This window comes from Culex pipiens, chromosome 2 (genome assembly GCF_016801865.2).
Source record: "Culex pipiens pallens isolate TS chromosome 2, TS_CPP_V2, whole genome shotgun sequence".
Lineage (NCBI taxonomy): Eukaryota > Metazoa > Arthropoda > Insecta > Diptera > Culicidae > Culex > Culex pipiens.
Window position 1 is genome coordinate 191,336,068 of NC_068938.1, and position 20,114 is coordinate 191,356,181.

At 33.7% G+C, this 20,114-nt stretch overlaps 1 protein-coding gene across 1 annotated transcript in view; it reads right to left on the minus strand.

The window, feature by feature from the left end:
• Positions 1-1,044: 1,044 nt before the first annotated feature.
• LOC120414044 (insulin-like growth factor-binding protein complex acid labile subunit) overlaps positions 1,045-20,114 on the minus strand; it is a 448,549-nt gene continuing 429,479 nt past the window's right edge. The window contains exons 4-5 of the mRNA XM_039575064.2: positions 5,022-6,687; positions 1,045-4,931 (exon numbers count right to left, since the gene is read on the minus strand). Of these exons, the coding sequence (XP_039430998.1) occupies positions 4,374-4,931; positions 5,022-6,632 (2,169 nt within the window). The 5' untranslated portion in view covers positions 6,633-6,687 and the 3' untranslated portion in view covers positions 1,045-4,373. The remainder of the gene's footprint in view (positions 4,932-5,021; positions 6,688-20,114) is intronic.

Sequence of the window (20,114 nt, forward strand, 5' to 3'; positions counted from 1 at the left end):
GGGCGTCTTTCCCGGCTGATAGTTGTTTATTGGTTTGTAAGCTTTTGAATTTAGTCTCATTTCTCTTTTCACTTGAAAAACATGATTTTTATTCATATTTTGCCAAATAACAATGTTTATACAACAATTTGCAAAAAAGATAAAATATTTTTCAGCACAGATCGGACAATTTTTTTATCCAGCAAGGTTTACTTGTTTGGAAAATATGACGAGTAAAAAGTCTAGCTTCGCAACCAATTGAATAAACAAATTTCTGCAATTTCAAAAACAACTTTGCATTTGATTTTTTTCAGCGACTTTTTTGATTTTCCGCTAGAATAATATTTGCCATTAAAGTATATGTCAAATTTCCTAACTGTATAGAAAAGTAAGTGCTGACAATTTTAACTTTTCATCACTCATTTGGATGATGATTCGTCAATTGATAATCACAGGAAAATAATTGGTTCCACATTGTAGTTACAAAATATACGAAAAACTCTCTAAATACCTTGCCTGCGAAAAGTTTTTGTAGTTTTAGCATTGAACTTACTTTGTTTCTAGCATGTGTGTAATTAATAATATACAATAAAAATAAAAATAAAGTTATTAATTGTTTGAATCAAGTGAAAATCAAAATCAATTGAAAATCAAAATAAATTATAAGACAAATGATGTTTGGCGATTTTTTAGATCGAAGCCCGTCTAAAGGTGGGGTTAGGTTGTAGAAGGTTAAGTGAAAATAAATGACAGTGATCTCAAAAAGGTAATGAAAATATTACCTTTTTGAGATCACTGTCATTTATTTTCACTTAACCTTCTACAACCTAACCCCACCTTTAGACGGGCTTCGATCTAAAAAATCGCCAAACATCAATTTTCCAACCGATTTTTGATCTTTAAAAAACATTGGAAAGAAGAACTCTTCAAATTTTGGAAAATTTCAGGGTTGGAAGTTTAACTTGCTTTATGTGACTTTGCCAATGTTTTTAAAAATGTTATTTTTTTAGGGGTCAACTTTGGCTGTGTTTTTTTTCCTAATATTTCCTATATTTTTAGTAAAAATAAGTATGCAGTAATTTTTGTACTGTCCCTCTACGCATTGTTTTGACATTTAAATGATGATGGTGCCATTCTAAAAATTAGATAGGCAAAATGTTTTTATATTAGGTGGTAGAATAGGCCAAATACTCCTAAAAACAAACATAAACTAAAGAAGCTAAATGCAAATTAAAATACTAAAAATAAAACAAGAAAAACATAAAACAAGAGAAGTAAAGTTTTCCGTAGAACAAAAATTGCTCAAAATTACCTCCTAAACACAGGAAAAATAAATATCTTCGAAAAAAAAAATTGGGCAGTACAGGATTAACTAGGCAGTTTCAAATGATTTTCAAAGTTTATGGCACTCCCTTCTTGGAAAATCAGGGGTTTTTAAACATCGAAATTTGCAAAATGAGAGAATACAATTTAAAATGCATTTCACAATTTAACCAGTTGAACAATGTTTTTTTGATAAATATCATTGTTTAATACCACAAAAGAATTTGTTTTTTTCATCAAAACGTAATGATTTTTTTTTAATTTTCAAACTTATCGCTTTTTTTTTAAATATTTTTTTTTATTCATTTAACAACATTTTCATTATTGAAATATGAAATCCATGATGTTTTGATTTTTTTCTAGTATTTACAGAATCTCTTATTTAAACACTTTTTTAGAAAAATTCAAAACAAAAAAAAAACCTAGTGGCTAAACTTTTTCACAAAAAAATAACTTTCACAAAATAATTAAAAAGCTTTCTTTATTTATGTTTATATTTTCAATCTAAATATTCAGTCAGAAACGATTCCTATTTTGCACAGCAATAGAATCAAGTAATGAACACTCTTATTTTTATTCTTTCACAATAAATGCCAAACAAAGTAAAATTTTGTAAAGAAATTGCGACACCAGGATTTAAAAAACTTATTTAATTTACTCAAAATCAAATCAACGAAAAAATTATTTTTCCAACATGAAGATTTAAATCGATAAAATAATTTCTAAATAATTTCTACATTTCTAAAACTCTAACGAGAAACCAATAAAAAGTATTTTTTTTTTTTGCAATTCCGTCGTGAAACTACTAACTTTTCCTGTCATTCTTGAACGACGAAATAGCTTACTTTTCTGTACCAAAAATAACAGAATCGAAAAGCAACACTTTTCAAAATAAATGCTGAAAAGTTCTACTTTTCAGCACTCAAATTGGTGCAGAAAAGTTGAACTTTTCAGCACTTGTTTCGAAAAGTAACACTTTTCAACATTTTTTTGATTTAAACGATTTATTGACAAAATACATGAAAATTTGACATAAAATTTCACTCAGTGTGTGTTTTTTGGAATTGCAAAAAATGTTGTATGGAACTCGTTGCAAAACTTGATTTTTTCAGCACTCTTCGTATTTATCCAACTCGGTGAACCTCGTTGGATAAATGTACGACTCGTGCTGAAAAAATCCTCTTTTTGCAACTTGTTGCATAAACTACTATTTTCAAATTACCACATGTTTCTCAAAATTTGTATGTAACATTATTTGCCAAATGGTTGTCAAACACGGGACGGTGATTTTTTTTTTAAATTTTGGATGAATTTTCACAAAATAATGAACGGCATAAAAATATTAAAAACTTCTCAGGTATGCAAAAAAAATATTTAAAAAAAAGTGTTTTCTTTTGAGAATGTTGTGCAAATTTATGAATTTTGTGCAAAAAAATCGGAGAATTTAGAAAATCTATTCTAAATTTTAAGTCGTTTTACACTTTTACGGCAATTTGTGTTTTTTTTCAATTTGGTATTTTGTGTTACTTTTGTGTTAAAATAAAATTTAATTAAAAAATGATAGCAAGTTCGTATTTTGATGAATGTGATTTTATTTTGCATGAATTTATTCGTTTCAATTTGTGAAATTCAATTTCAACATTTCAGTCTCATTTTTGAACTTTGCCTCTATCCACAAGTTTTTAAACATAATCATAAAAAAAAGTCAAACTAAAAAGTGACGAACTGACAAAGTGTCACTTTTTACACGGGACTCACACGTACTATCAAACAAAACGTTTGTTAGTAAGTGTGAGCTCTGTGTAAAGTGAGTGTCAAACTAAAAAGTGAACCCATTCATTTGACAACGTTGGTGTCAAACCATCGGGGTTTTAGTGTACGTTTTTCAATAACGTACCTTGAAATTTCAACTCTTCGTTCGTGGTTATAAATTTCATGAATTGAGAAGTAATTTTTTTACGTGTAGACTAACTACAAATGGCCGCTGTCATGCTAACTTTTCGTACGTCACTTTTTGACGTTCCGAAAAAAAAACGCGTTTTAATGTTTGACCTTGAATAAGCAGTGTCCCAAAGTTTGCTTGAATTAGGTCCCCAATGTCCCGAGCTATAATTACAAATGTTTACGATCGAGCTCGTACTTGTGTCAAACGCGTTCGGACCTGAATCCTTTTGCCCTTTGTCGCACTTACATCAATGTTCAGGGTGTGTCAAGATACCACGACAAGATCGAAACTTCTGTCATATGGAAAGCGTCAAAAAATGCATGGAGTTTTTTCGGTTTTTATTGAAATCGAATTTTGGAGATCTGTGGAAGTCAAAGGTGAGGCAATGTGAGCTACACAAAATGGCGTTTTTAACTAAATTTGGCCCAAAATGCACGTAATAGGAGTAACACGACAGCAACGAGATGTAAATTTCGTCAAGCAAAATACACAAATAACGGTAGATTGAAATGAATTTTAGATTTTTTGTAAATTTATCGAACTTGGTACATTGTGTTCAAATATTCAAAAACAACATGAATTAAATTCAAGTTTAAAAGGTTCATTGAAGCATTCAACCTCAATAAGGACACAACTTTAACAAGTTAAAGGCATACTAAGCTGTCATCCTCAACAATCCTCATCTTCCACCCTTCGACATAAATCAACACAGCCGATGTCAAAGCAAACCGGAAGGGCTAATCCCACCTTCCCCTTCGCGACCTTCCGGTTCGGCCTCCTGTGCGCGCTAATTCCATCGCATTAATCAATATATCAAAACACTTCCCGGAAACGGGGAATAACAGCCCTTGGCTCACGCCAACATCGCCAGGACAAATTGGAAACTCAAACAACTTCGCCGTCTCTCTTTATGTTCCGCGGAAGCTAATTGATTTAAATTGCTTGAAACAATATTTGAACGGGCGTTCGTCGTCTTGTTCGATTCTTCGGGGAAAGACGCCTCAAACTCCACTTTGCCTACACGAAAAAATGCTCAAAATTTAATCACAATCACGTTGAATAGGCTTTATTTCTGTACAAAAACTAACAAACTTCCTTAATCACTACTCACTGTCGCGCCATCACATCAATGGTAGTGCCGCATCGTCTTCCGGCCAGCACCCACAGTCCCAACAGTCCCGGTCACCCCGGTTCCCCCCAGCGTATTGTTGTTGATGTGATTAAGTGTATTTACAGCGTAAGCCGCCGCCTCGGAGGTCAACCCGTTCCGAATGGGGAGCTCGGGTGGCGTCGGGGACACCGTCGGAACGCTCGCACCACTGCCGCTGTCCTCCTCGTGGTCGTCCCCGAGCACCTCCTCCTCCTCCTCTTCCGGGTGCTGGTCCGGGTCCGAGTCGGGATGCTGGAACTCTGCCGCCGGGTGGTGGCTTTGGATGTGGTGATGGTGATGGGTTTGGTACTTGGGACGGCCGTTGGGGGCGGCTGCGCCGCCGAGGGTGTTGGTTTTGTTGCTAAAGTGGTCCTGGTTTAGGCGGAGCGGGGCCAGGGTTTGGGTGTGCTGCTGGTAGGTGATCTGGTGGTAGTGATGGTTGGCGGCGGGGGACGAGTCGTTGTGGGGTGGAATCGGTGGGGTGTAGTTCGGGAACAGCTTCATCCCGGGCTGGGTCAGGTGTTCCTGGTTGAGCTGCAGGAAGGTGGTGGCCGTTCCGTTGCAGTTGACTGCCGGTCCCCTCCGGGGCGGTGGAGGGGGAGCCTCTAGCTATAGTTCCGTCACCGGGATGTGCCGGATGCCGTGCGAGTGGTGGTGGTGGTTGTTGATCTGGTAGTTGTTCAGGGTGGTCGTGTGCACCCCGAGGCCGTTGGGACCGCACGGGTGGTGACCCGGATGGCGTCCCATGTAGTCCTCCTCGGAGAAGGTCTTCTGGTATTCGCGTTCCTTCCGGCCGATGGCACTGTTGCCCCAGCCGCCCTTGACCACCTCTCGTATCCGCCGGCGGCACTTGTAGATCACCAGGGCTAGCGTCGTAATGATGGCCGCTGCGGCCACCAGAAGAGCACAGATGATCGCCTGTTGGCGGGGGTCAGCGTGGGAGCACCCAAGCAGCTCCGGAGACAGTGCCTGCAAGGCCTGCTCCCGCAACCGATCCGGTGAAGCGCATATAACCGGAATCTGCTGCTGGCTGCTGTTACTCTTCGCAACAAGAATCGTCCTCAACCACAGTATCCGACAATCGCAGATGATCGGGTTCTCCGATAGATCCAACTCCACCAGCTCGTTCCACGAGAACAATCCATCAGACAGTGTCGTCAACGCGTTGTCCTTCAGCACCAGCTTCCTCAAGTGAGGCAACCCACTCAGCGCTCCCTCCTGAATCTCCGCCAGCGCCTTGTTCGACGCTATCACAATCTCCTCCAAGTTGGCATTCGCCGAAAACGCGCCACTCTCAATCCTCGCCAGCTTCAAACTCCCAGATATGTCAATCTTCCTCAAGTTCCCCATCCCGGCAAACGCCCCCGTCGGAATACTGTCAAAGTCGTTCTGCCCCAGCGCCAGCTCCTCCAACCGGTTCATCCCGACCAGCTCCGCCGTCGGTATCCGGCTCAACCGATTGTCCGACAAATCCAGCGTCCGCAGCCCCTCCAACCCATTGAAACTCTCCCCCGTCACATTGGACAGCGCCGCTCCCTTCAAATCCAACCGGCTCAGCTTGCTCAAACTCAAAAAAGCATCCTTCGGCACCCCACTGAACGAGTTGATCCCCAAGTACAGCTCCGCCAAACTCGTCAACGTTCCAAACGCCGCCGACGGAACCGCACTCAGCGTGTTATCATCCAGATACAACACCTTCAAGTTCACCAACCCCTCAAACGCCTTTCCATCAATCTTCCCAATCCGATTCTGTCCCAAGTTCAGCTCCTCCAACTTTTTCAACCCTCCAAAAACCCCATCCGACAACTCGTCCAAAAAGTTCCCCCTCAAATTCAGAATCGTCAACGAGTCCAACCCCAAAAACGTCTTGTTCGAGATCGACCCGACCTTGTTATGATTCAAATGCAACTCCGTCAGCTTCTTCTGATACGCGAACGTCCGCGGAGGCATGTTAAACAGATGATTGTAACTCAAGTCCAAGAACCGCAACTCGGCGTAGAACTGCATCGACGAGTCGATCGTCTTGATCTTGTTGTTCTTGATGACTAGCCGCTGCAGCGACGGGTTCAGCACGATCGGCAGCACGTCCAGGCCACCCTCGCCGCAGATCACCTCCAGCGTGTCGTCGTCGCAGGAGCAACCGAGCGGGCAGTTGGCGAGCAGGGCCTGGCTGGAGGGAGCTGCTAGGAGGGACAGCACGGCCAGCAGGCACGCGTACATGGCGAGGGGTGTCATGGTGTGAGGGATTTGTTTTTCGATTTTGATGTCCTCTACGGTGTGGTGTTACAGTCTGGAATAGGAGAGAGATAGAAAAAGTTATTATCGATGTGTCGATAAGCTGGGCTTCACAGAAAAAAATAATGTAAATTTGGAAGCTTTAATTTTGGAAGGTTGAATATTACCTCTTTTATGATGTAATTTTACCTCAATTTAGACTGAAAAAGTGACATTACAACAGAAAAGTGGTAAAATTACACATTTCCAGCGGTAAAATTACACCTTTTTTCTGACATAAAAGATGTACCCCTTCCCAGATGTAATATTACCATGATTTTTTTTTCTGTGTTTATTGGATTAGTTTTGTGAAAGTTGGTAATCGTAACAGGTGTAGACAGTGACGTAACGTGGGGTTATGTTTAGAGATTGTTCATTTTTTTAACTTTTATAAGATTTATTCATTGAACGATTTTTTTGAACAAGAACAGCCGAGTAAATAAAAAAATACAAAAATACAAAAATACAAAAATACAAAAATACAAAAATACAAAAATACAAAAATACAAAAATACAAAAATACAAAAATACAAAAATACAAAAATACAAAAATACAAAAATACAAAAATACAAAAATACAAAAATACAAAAATACAAAAATACAAAAATACAAAAATACAAAAATACAAAAATACAAAAATACAAAAATACAAAAATACAAAAAGTTATTTTAATTTATGTTTTATGTTTTATGTTTTATGTTTTATGTTTTATGTTTTATGTTTTATGTTTTATGTTTTATGTTTTATGTTTTATGTTTTATGTTTTATGTTTTATGTTTTATGTTTTATGTTTTATGTTTTATGTTTTATGTTTTATGTTTTATGTTTTATGTTTTATGTTTTATGTTTTATGTTTTATGTTTTATGTTTTATGTTTTATGTTTTATGTTTTATGTTTTATGTTTTATGTTTTATGTTTTATGTTTTATGTTTTATGTTTTATGTTTTATGTTTTATGTTTTATGTTTTATGTTTTATGTTTTATGTTTTATGTTTTATGTTTTATGTTTTATGTTTTATGTTTTATGTTTTATGTTTTATGTTTTATGTTTTATGTTTTATGTTTTATGTTTTATGTTTTATGTTTTATGTTTTATGTTTTATGTTTTATGTTTTATGTTTTATGTTTTATGTTTTATGTTTTATGTTTTATGTTTTATGTTTTATGTTTTATGTTTTATGTTTTATGTTTTATGTTTTATGTTTTATGTTTTATGTTTTATGTTTTATGTTTTATGTTTTATGTTTTATGTTTTATGTTTTATGTTTTTTGATTTTGATTTTGATTTTGATTTTGATTTTGATTTTGATTTTGATTTTGATTTTGATTTTGATTTTGATTTTGATTTTGATTTTGATTTTGATTTTGATTTTGATTTTGATTTTGATTTTGATTTTGATTTTGATTTTGATTTTGATTTTGATTTTGATTTTGATTTTGATTTTGATTTTGATTTTGATTTTGATTTTGATTTTGATTTTGATTTTTATTTTGATTTTGATTTTGATTTTGATTTTGATTTTGATTTTGATTTTGATTTTGATTTTGATTTTGATTTTGATTTTGATTTTGATTTTGATTTTGATTTTGATTTTGATTTTGATTTTGATTTTGATTTTGATTTTGATTTTGATTTTGATTTTGATTTTGATTTTGATTTTGATTTTGATTTTGATTTTGATTTTGATTTTGATTTTGATTTTGATTTTGATTTTGATTTTGATTTTGATTTTGATTTTGATTTTGATTTTGATTTTGATTTTGATTTTGATTTTGATTTTGATTTTGATTTTGATTTTGATTTTGATTTTGATTTTGATTTTGATTTTGATTTTGATTTTGATTTTGATTTTGATTTTGATTTTGATTTTGATTTTGATTTTGATTTTGATTTTGATTTTGATTTTGATTTTGATTTTGATTTTGATTTTGATTTTGATTTTGATTTTGATTTTGATTTTGATTTTGATTTTGATTTTGATTTTGATTTTGATTTTGATTTTGATTTTGATTTTGATTTTGATTTTGATTTTGATTTTGATTTTGATTTTGATTTTGATTTTGATTTTGATTTTGATTTTGATTTTGATTTTGATTTTGATTTTGATTTTGATTTTGATTTTGATTTTGATTTTGATTTTGATTTTGATTTTGATTTTGATCTTTTGTAAAAGCAAGTAGTTTCTGGAAAAAGCTTTTAAACATTCACTTAACAACCTTCTCCTGCTCACATCCCTGCCCCAACAATCTCTGCGCTTTTCCGAGCAATGTCAAAACGGAACCGAAATCGACACTAATACCTGCCCCGCCCGGGGACTAATCCGGTTGTAATGCGGGCAAAATTAATAATAAACGGTTCGGATTTGCTGCTGACGAGCGCTCCACGTCTCAGAGTGATATCGATTTCCCTTAACAATGTCACCGCAGCCTCGTGTTTGCCGGGTAATGGATTTGTTGTTGAGGTAGGCAAATGTCGGATAAACGCCTGCGACACGGGGATTGAATAAGGAATGAGGTGGAATTTTCCCCTGAGGGGAGTGAGGTGGGGTGTCATAAAATACCCTTGAGAGTGCCAAAGGTTGTGTCGAGATCTGAGGTGTGAAAGGTGAAACAGGAAATTTGCTAGATATTGCGTCACTAAGCTGGGTCGTGGGAAATGGCTTTAAGAAGATTAAATGGAAAGCGGGGAAAATTGAAATTCTTGAAGCAATTATGTTGCATTGTAGAAGTTTCTACCAAGTTACTGCAACATTATAAGACTAACAAGTTCCATGAATATTAAGCTTTATGGATTAAAAGAACTTTCAATTAGTTACAATTATCTGGAATCCTTTCTGCGAAACTCGCTGCAGTTCAACTAGATTGCCCGGGAGAAATGAGATGAAAACCATGAAAAGTCATAACCCAACAGAGAGAAACAGAGCAAAAGTTGAAATCATCAAAAGCTCACCCCTGCAACATGCTGCACACACGACGAGTTTGAATGAAACTGAAAGCTGGGGGTGAAATTTCCCTGAATCCATGAACACAAGGAAAAGTTTCGGTTTTTCTCACCTCCCCCCGCACAATTCCCTCCACATGGAGGAAGTTGGTCACTGACGAAAATGTGAATACCGCGCGAATTGTGGTGCTTTTTTTTCTGGCGTGTGTGGTATTTTATTTCTTGTTTGGTGGGGGTGGCGCAGCGTGGTGGGGGTGGAAAACAATTTTTCGGGAGTTTTTGCCCGATGACTTTTTTTTGTGTTTGCTGCACGGGGGTGAGGATGCAGAAACAACAAAATGTTTGTTTCTTGTTAGGGCCTTTTAGCCTTTTTAGCACAAGGGGAAAATTTTATTCGTTTGTCAGGGTTGGAGATAAGAAAATATATTTAAAAAAAACGAAGTTTAGAAATTTGTCAAGCTAAATTTTGACAAAGAGAACACACTCAACTTGAATCATTTTTATGGTCCCCCGTATATTTTGACAATTTTAGCGACTTAACGATGGAAAAGCTTCTTTGGTCCGATACTCAAATTTAAATGTTCAGTTATGTCTTTTTAATAAGTTTGATGTTTTCAATTAAACATGTTCCCGTGATTTTCTTATTTTTTTTATTGAAAGGAAAATTTTTCCACAGTCTATAGAGTAATTAACAAGGAATGTAGATACTAGAGCTGGCACAAGAGGGTTTTGGAGACCAAATTCGATGAAAAATGTCATTAGTTAAATAAATATTAAAAAAAAAAACATTCGGAATTAATTGGATATATTTTGTCAGGTATTTTAAAAACTTTATGTTTAGTGAATTGGATACATTTTGAAGGATAACTTGAAACCTGATGCTGTGAAAATGTCTTTTTAACGTAATTTATTATTTTATTACTTAGCAAAAGCTTACACCATTCCAATAAAGATTTTTTTTGGAATAAGATTTTGTGATAAAAACGATTAAACGTCTAAAAAATAACAAATAAATAAATCAAATGATTCAAAAAATTCAACTCTTTGATTATGTTTTAAGCATATTTTTAGTTTTGAGTTTGATAAAAATAATCGACTATCTACATCAATTTTCATGAAAATTTAAGGACAAGTCTATTAAGTAATAATTAATCCAAAACTATAAATTAACATTCCAACGCCCAAGGCTCCAAAAAAGTTGGAACGGTAACTTCAACTCAATGGATCTCGGGCATAACTCAACCAATCAAGATAATTCTTCTTTCCAGTCATTTGTTAGGATGTCTAGATGATTCTAGAACTTTGCAGAACTTAATTTGATCAAATATGTAATTTTTGCGACTAAAAACATCGTTCCAACTTTTTTTTTCGCGTACAAAAAAAATCGCCAAAAATTCCGCGGAGGCAGTCGTTTTGAAAAAAGGTGGAACGATGTTTTCGGTCGCAGAAATTACAGATTTGATCAAATTAAGTTCTGCAAAGTTCTAGGATCATCTAGACATTCTTACAAATTACTGGAAAAAAGAATCGTCTCGATTGGTTGAGTTATGCCCGAGAACCAGCGAGTTGAAGTTACCGTTCCAACTTTTTTGGGAGGCTTGGGCGTCCGTGTAAGTTGGACATGCGTTGGGCGTTCCAGTGTTAATATGTTCCAAATCAGTAGCCCTTCAAATTTTAATTTGGCTCTGAATAAATTGTATAAATTAAGAAATGAATTGAATTACATCAATACAGCAAAATAACTGTTTATTTTATAGAAAAATTTGTTGCTGAAATTGTAATATTACATCTCTTCACATTTGAAGATTTTTTTTTCATTTTGGAAGAGACGTCCAAATTTCTCCCACCGTTGATATTACTCTAAGCTCCCCTTCTTCATGTAAACGTTTATTTTTTTTTTAGTTTCTTACGAACTAAAAATAAGTAGCTAACAGAACAACCGTTTTGTATTTTTTGGATTTATTAATCGTTTTAATTTGTCTTGTCTTCAAAATATGACAAAAAGCATTTACTCAGAAATTTTATTATTTAAAATTTGTATTGCAGAACTGTTTTTTGATAAATCTTACTAGGCCATAATTTATCGAGTTTGAAATTATGTTGCAAAAGTTATTTTCATAATTATGTAATAGTTCGTCTGAAAATTCTGATGAGTCTTTATTGAATGTTTTATGATTTTTTATGAGTATTTGTTTCTTTATAAAAAAGAAAAAGATTTTGTTTCTTCTTTAGGCCGTGGCAGATATTTTTTGAAGTTTTTTTTCCTCGTCTCTCAAAAGTCATAGGGAACGGAGGGGCTGAAAAAGTGTATAAATTACAGGCATGGCTTCAACATTTCAATGAGGAAAGTTATTTAAAATGCATTGCTAAAAAAATAGGTATTGTACATTTAAATTTAACAAAAATTCAAAATATTTTTAAAGCTAAATCAACCTACTAAATGTGACTATTATCGCAGGAAAAAATATTACAAAATGTTTTCAGTTTAGCATAATATATTCATTAAAATTTAGAAGTTTTTCCAAAAAAAATGGTTTGACCCCTGATTTTTTGGACTAATTTTGGGGCGATTTAGCTTTGATAAATAAATGTTTTTAGCACAAATCAAACATATATATATTATGACATATTTGATCTTTATATTCTTATTTAATTTAAAACAAAGAATTCTGAAAAAAAAACGAAATTTTAAATATAAATTAATAGTAATTTTTAACTCTCCTCGTTCACATGCGGTCGCTTATAATAAATATTTATTAGTCTTTCTTATTCTTTTTTTGTAAAAAAAATTGGCTTGAAAAATCAACCGCTTATTTTCTAATATTTTTTTTATAATCAACTGGAAATCTGGAAAAAAAAGTTTCCTGCAAAATTATTTCAAAACATTTCAAATATAACTGAAAATATAGAGCACATAAAATCTTCTAATGCTAAAATGCTTCTGTTTTCGTATAAATCCATAAGTGCTGGAAAAAGGGGGATCGACCATTATAGGATTCCAATTTTTCGATTATATTTTTTTTTACTTCATTTTGCCTTAATGTTATGCAATTAAATAAATTCGTTTCTTTATAACACTTGAAAATATTATTGTTTATTGTTATTGTTGTAATAATTGTAATTATTGTTTAATCTTCATCAAAATTAGAAAGTCATTTTTTTTTTTTCAAAATAGCGAGTGTTTTTTTTTTTCAAAGCCTTATAATAGAAAGTACCTGGAATTTAAAGGAAAAAATAAAACAAATTTTTTTTTAATTTAAGAGATGAATCCATGAATTGAACCTTGAATAATATTATTCATTCAAATTATATAAAATACTTTTTAACGTGAAAACTACTTAACCCTTTAAGGCCTGAATTTGGGAAAATGATTGTTTTGACCATACGAAATTTAAAGGCTAATTTTAGAAATGATGATTTTTGAGGCATATATGGCCCATCAGCCTGTAAAGGTTAGTAAAAAATAAATTCCCAAAATTACATAAAATCCAACCATGTAATAAGATAAATGGAACATAAATGACGCCCTCATATTATTGAGAATTTTGGGTTTTTATTGTGTGAAATTGTAGCTCATGTGAAAAAGCTGTCAAATATACAAAATTTACTTTGAATACACTGTTTTTTCAACATTTTTTTCAAGTTTTTCTTCGTAAAACATCTTATTGGCTCAATGTCAACCATCCAAATATTTAAGATCGAAATTGATTTTAAATATTTGGATTAATCTATCTTATATATATAAAAAATTTCGATGGTTTTGTTCGAACGCGTATCAGTTGAACACGGAAGGTCGGATCGGAGCGCTCTTTGCTGCGTTGGGTTTGTATAAGCTCAAGGAAGGTTTTTGATTTTGATCATAGGAGGCTGAATAAAGAAAAAAGCTAAAAACGTCAGCAAACGAAAAAAGGAAAAGACGAAGTTTTTCGGGTAAGGCTTGTTTTTAATAAATTATTGAATGATATTTCTTATCATTAAGAACCACCCAATTTTCCCCAGACTTTATGCTTTTTTCCCCTACTTTTTTCACTGCCCTGTGTTTTTCCTCCCACACCATCCAGGCTTATTTGCTTGATGGGCGCCCGAGTCTGAGAGTGATGTTAAACATATTTTTATACAGCCCAATCTTGTTTCATTCGTTCCGGCTTTCCCCGCTCCATCTGAACTCTGACCACCCTCAGCCCCCACCTTCCTGTGTACTTTGACGGTAATGTGAGCTTGGCGCGCTTTTCCACCAGCGAAAAGTTTGCTCCGCTCACATACGGTTTGTTAGGGTCGGGGGAAAAAAACTCTGTTCAGGAAAATGGCTTAGGCCGGAACCGGAAAACCTTCCCCGGCTTGGGTCAGGGCGGGGGGAAGGGGGAAAAACCAACGAGCATGACCTCTGTTGAAGCTTCCTTCCTTTGGAGGGAAAGCTCATGGTGCTGAAAGATGCTTCCACAAAGTTTTCTGGTGGGTGAAATTTTGGGGTTTTCCCCTCCGAAATTTATGCATTCAGGCTAATTTGCTAAATTGGATGCAAGGTTGCAAAACTGATGCAAGTTTGTGCCCATGAATGATGCACATACATTGATGCAAATTGAATTCATTGGGTGGGAAACAATTGCGAAATGCAATTTCCTCCGCCTCACAATCGCAGCAGAGACAATAGTTTACAGTCGATCTGTCCCAAAGGGTCTAAATCAACAATTTTCCTATGAATTTTCCGATTACACTCTGAATTCAATCAAAGCCCCCCGGTTCGATAGTCAGCCCGATCGAATTATCCAAATCTACCCTCAATTGAGCAATTTTGCCATTTCTAGATCATCAAAGGGGTAGAGAGGGAAAGTGGGGGTGAAACTCCAGCTGCTCAGAATCATCTGCTAAATTGGTACAAATTTTCCCCTGAAGCAGCAGCAGCAACATTGGCAGCACATTTACATTCCTGGAAGAGTAGCAAGTAGCACACGTGGCCAGCTCGGGCCAAGCCGGGTTTGCGAAGCAATTCATTACAATTTATTCAATATTGATTGCAAACAGTCCGAGAAACGGGTTGAGACAAGAAAGGGGGTGGTATTCTTGGAGTGTTTGACTGCAAGTCAGTGCTGATTTGCAATATGTGCAAAGTGTGCGGCAGCAGCAGCTTGAAGTGAATCTTTACTGGTATCTATATCTGCTAGAAAGAGCAATGGTTGGTTGCACTGGGATAAGAAGTCATGAAACCGTGAAAAAATGGTAAGTAATATCTAAGAATTCAATAAGGATCAATCTTTTGTATGCATCAAGCAAATTGTTTTTTTTCCTCACGGTTGAACAGATAATTGTATTTTTCTGACAATTTGAAATAAAATACAGATTTTCTCATTATCAATTTGCTGAACAGGCGCAGTAATTTTATCAACTTTATTTTGCTTCAATTGAACGTGAAATATGAAAAATTTGTTTTCTACGACATCGGCCGATTTCATACGTTTTTATTTTTAGTGTTCTTATTTTTATTTTTAGGGGCCTTTCCTATGACCAAAGAAGCCTTTTTGTATCATTGGTTCACTATTACAAGGATCCATACAATTTTGGCAGATGTCCAGACAAAAGTGGTACTTGTGTATTCGAAATTCTGTATCTTTTGTAGGAATTTCCTGATTGGTTTGGTGTCTTTGCCAAAGCTGTAGGCATTGATGAAGACTGTTGAAAAAAAATTTGATTTTTAATAAACTTATTTTTTTTACAAAAAATCAATTAACTGGAATTTATATTTTTTTGCCGCCACGTTTTAAGTTTTTGAAAGAAATGAGTTTTTTCAAATAGAAATTTCAATCGAATTTAATATTTGAATTCAGTTTTTGATGAAATACCAATTTTGCAATCAAACAGTATCATACATATTTTTTTATAAAATTAACCGTTTTCAAGATATTGACACTTAAAGTTTAGATTAAGCTGAAAAATTTTAGTTTTTCGATTTTTGTCCTCATCTTTAAATTTCCATCAGATTCAGTTAGAATTTTTTTTAAATATGAAAAAGACAAATCATCTGATTTTAAAAAATCTTATTTTGCCATATTTTTTTAATTAAATGTGATATTTTTACCGAAAGATCAAAACAATATTTTATGTTTTTTTCGTAATAATATTTAGAAGTGATTGTGAATGAAGATTTTCTAAATGTTCTATTAAATTGAGCCTTTTTTGAAGTAGAAATATGTTTCTGTATTTAACAACATAACCCCAAAATTCCGCTTTTCTTTTTTTAAAAAAAAGGCCGCATTTTCTTAAGTTTGAAAGATATGGAATGTTGAATTATTTTCAGGAATCATAAATTTCATTGACTTGATAGTTATCTGAATTGTTTAAGTACACAGAAAAAAAATCATGGTAATATTACATCTGGGAAGGGGTACATCTTTTATGTCAGAAAAAAGGTGTAATTTTACCTCTGGAAATGTGTAATTTTACCACTTTTCTGGTGTAATGTCACTTTTTCAGTCTAAATTGAAGTAAAATTACATCATAAAAGAGGTATTATTCAACCTTCCAAAATTACAGCTTCCAAATTTACATTATTTTTTACTGTGTATGCAGAGCATTTTTAATAGGAGTTTATGCAACAAGTTGCAAAAAGCAAATTAAGTCGTTCTTTTATCTAACGAGGTTTACCGAGAATAAAAGGAAAAAATAGAGCAGTTCTCTACGGAATCGGTCTTTTTTCTTTAATTCTAATTTTTATATTTTTTGATCCGGCTGAAACTTTTTTAATGCCTTCGGTATGCCCAAAGAAGCCATTTTGAATCATTAGTTTGTCCATATAATTTTCCATACAAATTTGGCAGCTGGTCATACAAAAATGATGTATGAAAATTCAAAAAATCTATATCTTTTGAAGGAATTTTTTGATCGATTTGGTGTCTTCGGCAAAGTTGTAGGTTTGGATAAGTACTACACTGAAAAAAAATGATACACGGTAAAAAAAAATTGGTGATTTTTAATTTAACTTTTTGTCACTAAAACTTGATTTGCAAAAAAACACTATTTTAATTTTTTTAGTATTTTTTGATATGTTTTAGAGGACATAAAATGCCAACTTTTCAGAAATTTCCAGAATGGGCAAAAAATCTTTGACCGAGTTATGATTTTTTGAACCATACAGATTTTTTCAAAAAATCGAAATACATTAGAAAATGGTGGGTTGTTTGGGTGAGACTTAGAAAACATCAATTTTCCTGTTTTTTAACCTTTGCATGGCAATATCTCAGCAACTATGGGTCGTATCAACAAAGTTCAATAATGCAAAATGTATAAAATTTTCTCAGCTTTTCAAAAATATTTTTTTCAAAGGTGGGCAAACATGGGCACTAATTTAAAAAAATGAAAAACTGCGACTATTTTCAAAAAAGTTACCTAAAAATGGTTATAACTTGAAAACGGTGCACTTTATCAAAAATTCACTAGAGTACTTTTTGATCGCAAATTCAATTTTACATCGAAAAATGAAGTTGAAAAATTTTTGCGACCAATGTTTCGATTTTTTGAAAAAATCTGTATTGATTAAAAAAATCATAACTCGGTCAAAGATTTTTTGCCCATTCTGGAAATTTCTGAAAAGTTGGCATTTTATGTCCTCTAAAACATATCAAAAAATAAAAAAAAAAGATGTTTTTTTGCAAATAAAGTTTTAGTGACAAAAAGTTAAATTAAAAATCACCAATTTTTTTTTACCGTGTATCATTTTTTTTCAGTGTAGTCGATATTCATACCTACAACTTTGCGGAAGACACCAAATCGATCCAAAAATTCCTTCAAAAGGTACAGATTTTTGAATTTTCATAACTCATTTTTGTATGGACAGCTGCCAAATTTGTATGGAAAATTATATGGACAAACTAATGATGCAAAGTGCTTCTTGGGGCATACCGAAGGCACCAAAAAAGTTTCAGCCGGATCAAAAAATACCAAAAAAATCGAATGACCGAAATCTCAGAGAATTGCTCAATAGTTAAAAACAATATTTTTTCAATATAATCTGATCAAAGCATCAACATTAAAATTAGGCAGAAGAAAATCACAGTCATATTTTTTTTAGTAGAGTATATCTTTCTGTATTTTTTTTAATTTTTTTTTTTTTTGAAAACGATTGGATAGTCAATAATTAGTTTTGTTTCGTGTTAAGTTTCCAACTAATCAAAACATAGAAACAATGATACAGTAATCTCTTGGCAAAATCATATAAAATTTAAACTTTAGAGCAAAGAGCATCAAATTTTCCTTCCCAAAAATATAAATTCCAGGAAATTCATGATAGTAACGTTTCAAAATATTCGTTGAATCTAAGTTATTTTTTTTATTTTCACAGTATTTCGTAAACTCTTAAATCTATCAGATATTAAATAAAATCATTATTCATATCTTCTACCTTCTTGAAGGGATTGGTTAAAATGATATTAGGTTTACTCTTAGGCTGGTTAAATTTGTATTTAAAGTTTTTGTCAACCAGAGCTTGTGCACAGCTCTTAGTATCTTCATAATAACGGTATCTATAGATTTAATTAGGATTTTTTTTTTTGTGATTTGCCTATCCGTCATAAATATTTTCAAGACCTTCGGATAATCAAGTATGAAGTGATAACAATTAGAACTAAAGTTTTTACAGAGAAGCGCATTTTTTTGATGATTTTGTTTTGTTGCAATTTTTTTTGTCCTGAATTTTTCGAAAAAAAATTATTGGGAAAATTTATGACAAATTTGAGTTATCATAAATTTAAGATATAAAAACTCAACATAAAAAATATCAGCTTGTTCGCATTTTCTCGACAAAAGAAAAAAGTTATTGGAAATCAAATTTGATCCGTAAACTTTCCAATGCTCCAAATTCACCCTCAACCCTTTTATTTGTAGGAAAGGTTTCTTAAAATTTAACAAAAAATGATAACCAAGTTATGAAATTCATTTGTTGAAGAAACGTACAATTAATTGTTTCAAATAAATTAAATATGATTAGAGTTAAAAAGAATTAAAACAAATTATGTATAATAAAGCTTAAAACAATAGTTTTTTTTATCAATATTTCCGGAGCAACATTTAAAAAAGGCGCATGAGCATTTTTATAACTGGAACTAAGCAGTGTTTAAAGGTAGCTGGGGAGGCCAGCTATCGTTTTACACTTCGAGTTTTGTGAAATAGTTCCTGGTTATCTCGGAAGTTGCAAAATAGTCCCAGAATTAAAAATGCTTATGCGCCATTTTCAAATGTTCCTTCAGATTTGTTAGTGTAAGTGTTTTTTCAATGGTTGTGTTTCTCCTACCCATTTAAGAAAAAAATAATTCCAAAAATTTAATAGAAATGTATAAAAATTTTAAAACACCTTAACTTTTTTTAAATTTTTATTTGGTTTTAATTTGTTGTCAGTTTAATTTATTAATTTTTAGTGAAACACGGGATTTCTCTCAGTGCCACCAACCAATCTGGATCCGACACAAATTCATACCCGATGCATACTCCAGCACTTGAGTTCATACCCAATCGCTGCAATGCCCTTCCAGCCTTCATCTTCCGGGCAGCTTTACCAGCCAAGTTTCTCAAGCTTATCCTCGAGGCTATTTTGTAACTCTGGATAATTTCCTCGTAATTAAATCATTTATCTGTGCAGCTCCATTTACATTCCTCCCCTTCCCCTTCCCTCGTCAGTCCTCAACCGTCATTTTCTCAATTGCAAAACGAAACACAAACTGCAATTGCAAATGCAAAGTGCATGCTCGATGGCACACAAACACACACACGTTTATAAAACAATCTGCCACTGCGATAGGCTGAAAAGTTCAGGCCTCTTTTGGTCCTTAGGACGAATGAAAGGAAGCAGCAGCGAGCGGCAGCAGCAATAATGAATTCAATTATCCTTTAGCATTCATTAAAGCCATCGCACACTCACACTCACATGTACACAAACAGTTTAGTGGTGATTGCATAATTTATGGGATCAAATTAGGGGCGCCCCCCTTCCTCTTCCCTTTCGAATCCCGATTTCCTTAAGTGGAAAATGAACTTTTGAGGGAGGGGGGGATCCCCTCCGAAAATTTGGCATGACGAAATCGGTCACACAAATGGCTTTTTTGTGAGCCATTTTTTTCTTTCCTCTGGCCAAAGTGGAACCCATTAAGCTTTCATCGAGAGCTTATCGGAAGGATGGATTTGTTCTTTGCGTTTTGGGGCGAAATTTCCATCAGGGGGGGCAAATTTTGGGAATAAATGGGAAAACAACAAGCAACCAATATGACATAAAGGGAGAGGTTTTTTTTTTGGGAATGATGGAGCTCCCTATAATAAGGTTGACATTTATCGTGGAGCATATTTCATGTTAATAACTCAATTATCCTTTTTTGCCTGCTTTAAGTGTTCTCTTTTTTTTCTTCATTTTGGCTGTGCTGAAACAGAACACGAAATCCCAGATCAATCTTTTGCTCACTTTTAATAAGACAAAAAAGGAAGTATAAACAATCAGATAAAATATCCAGAAAAAAAAGTGA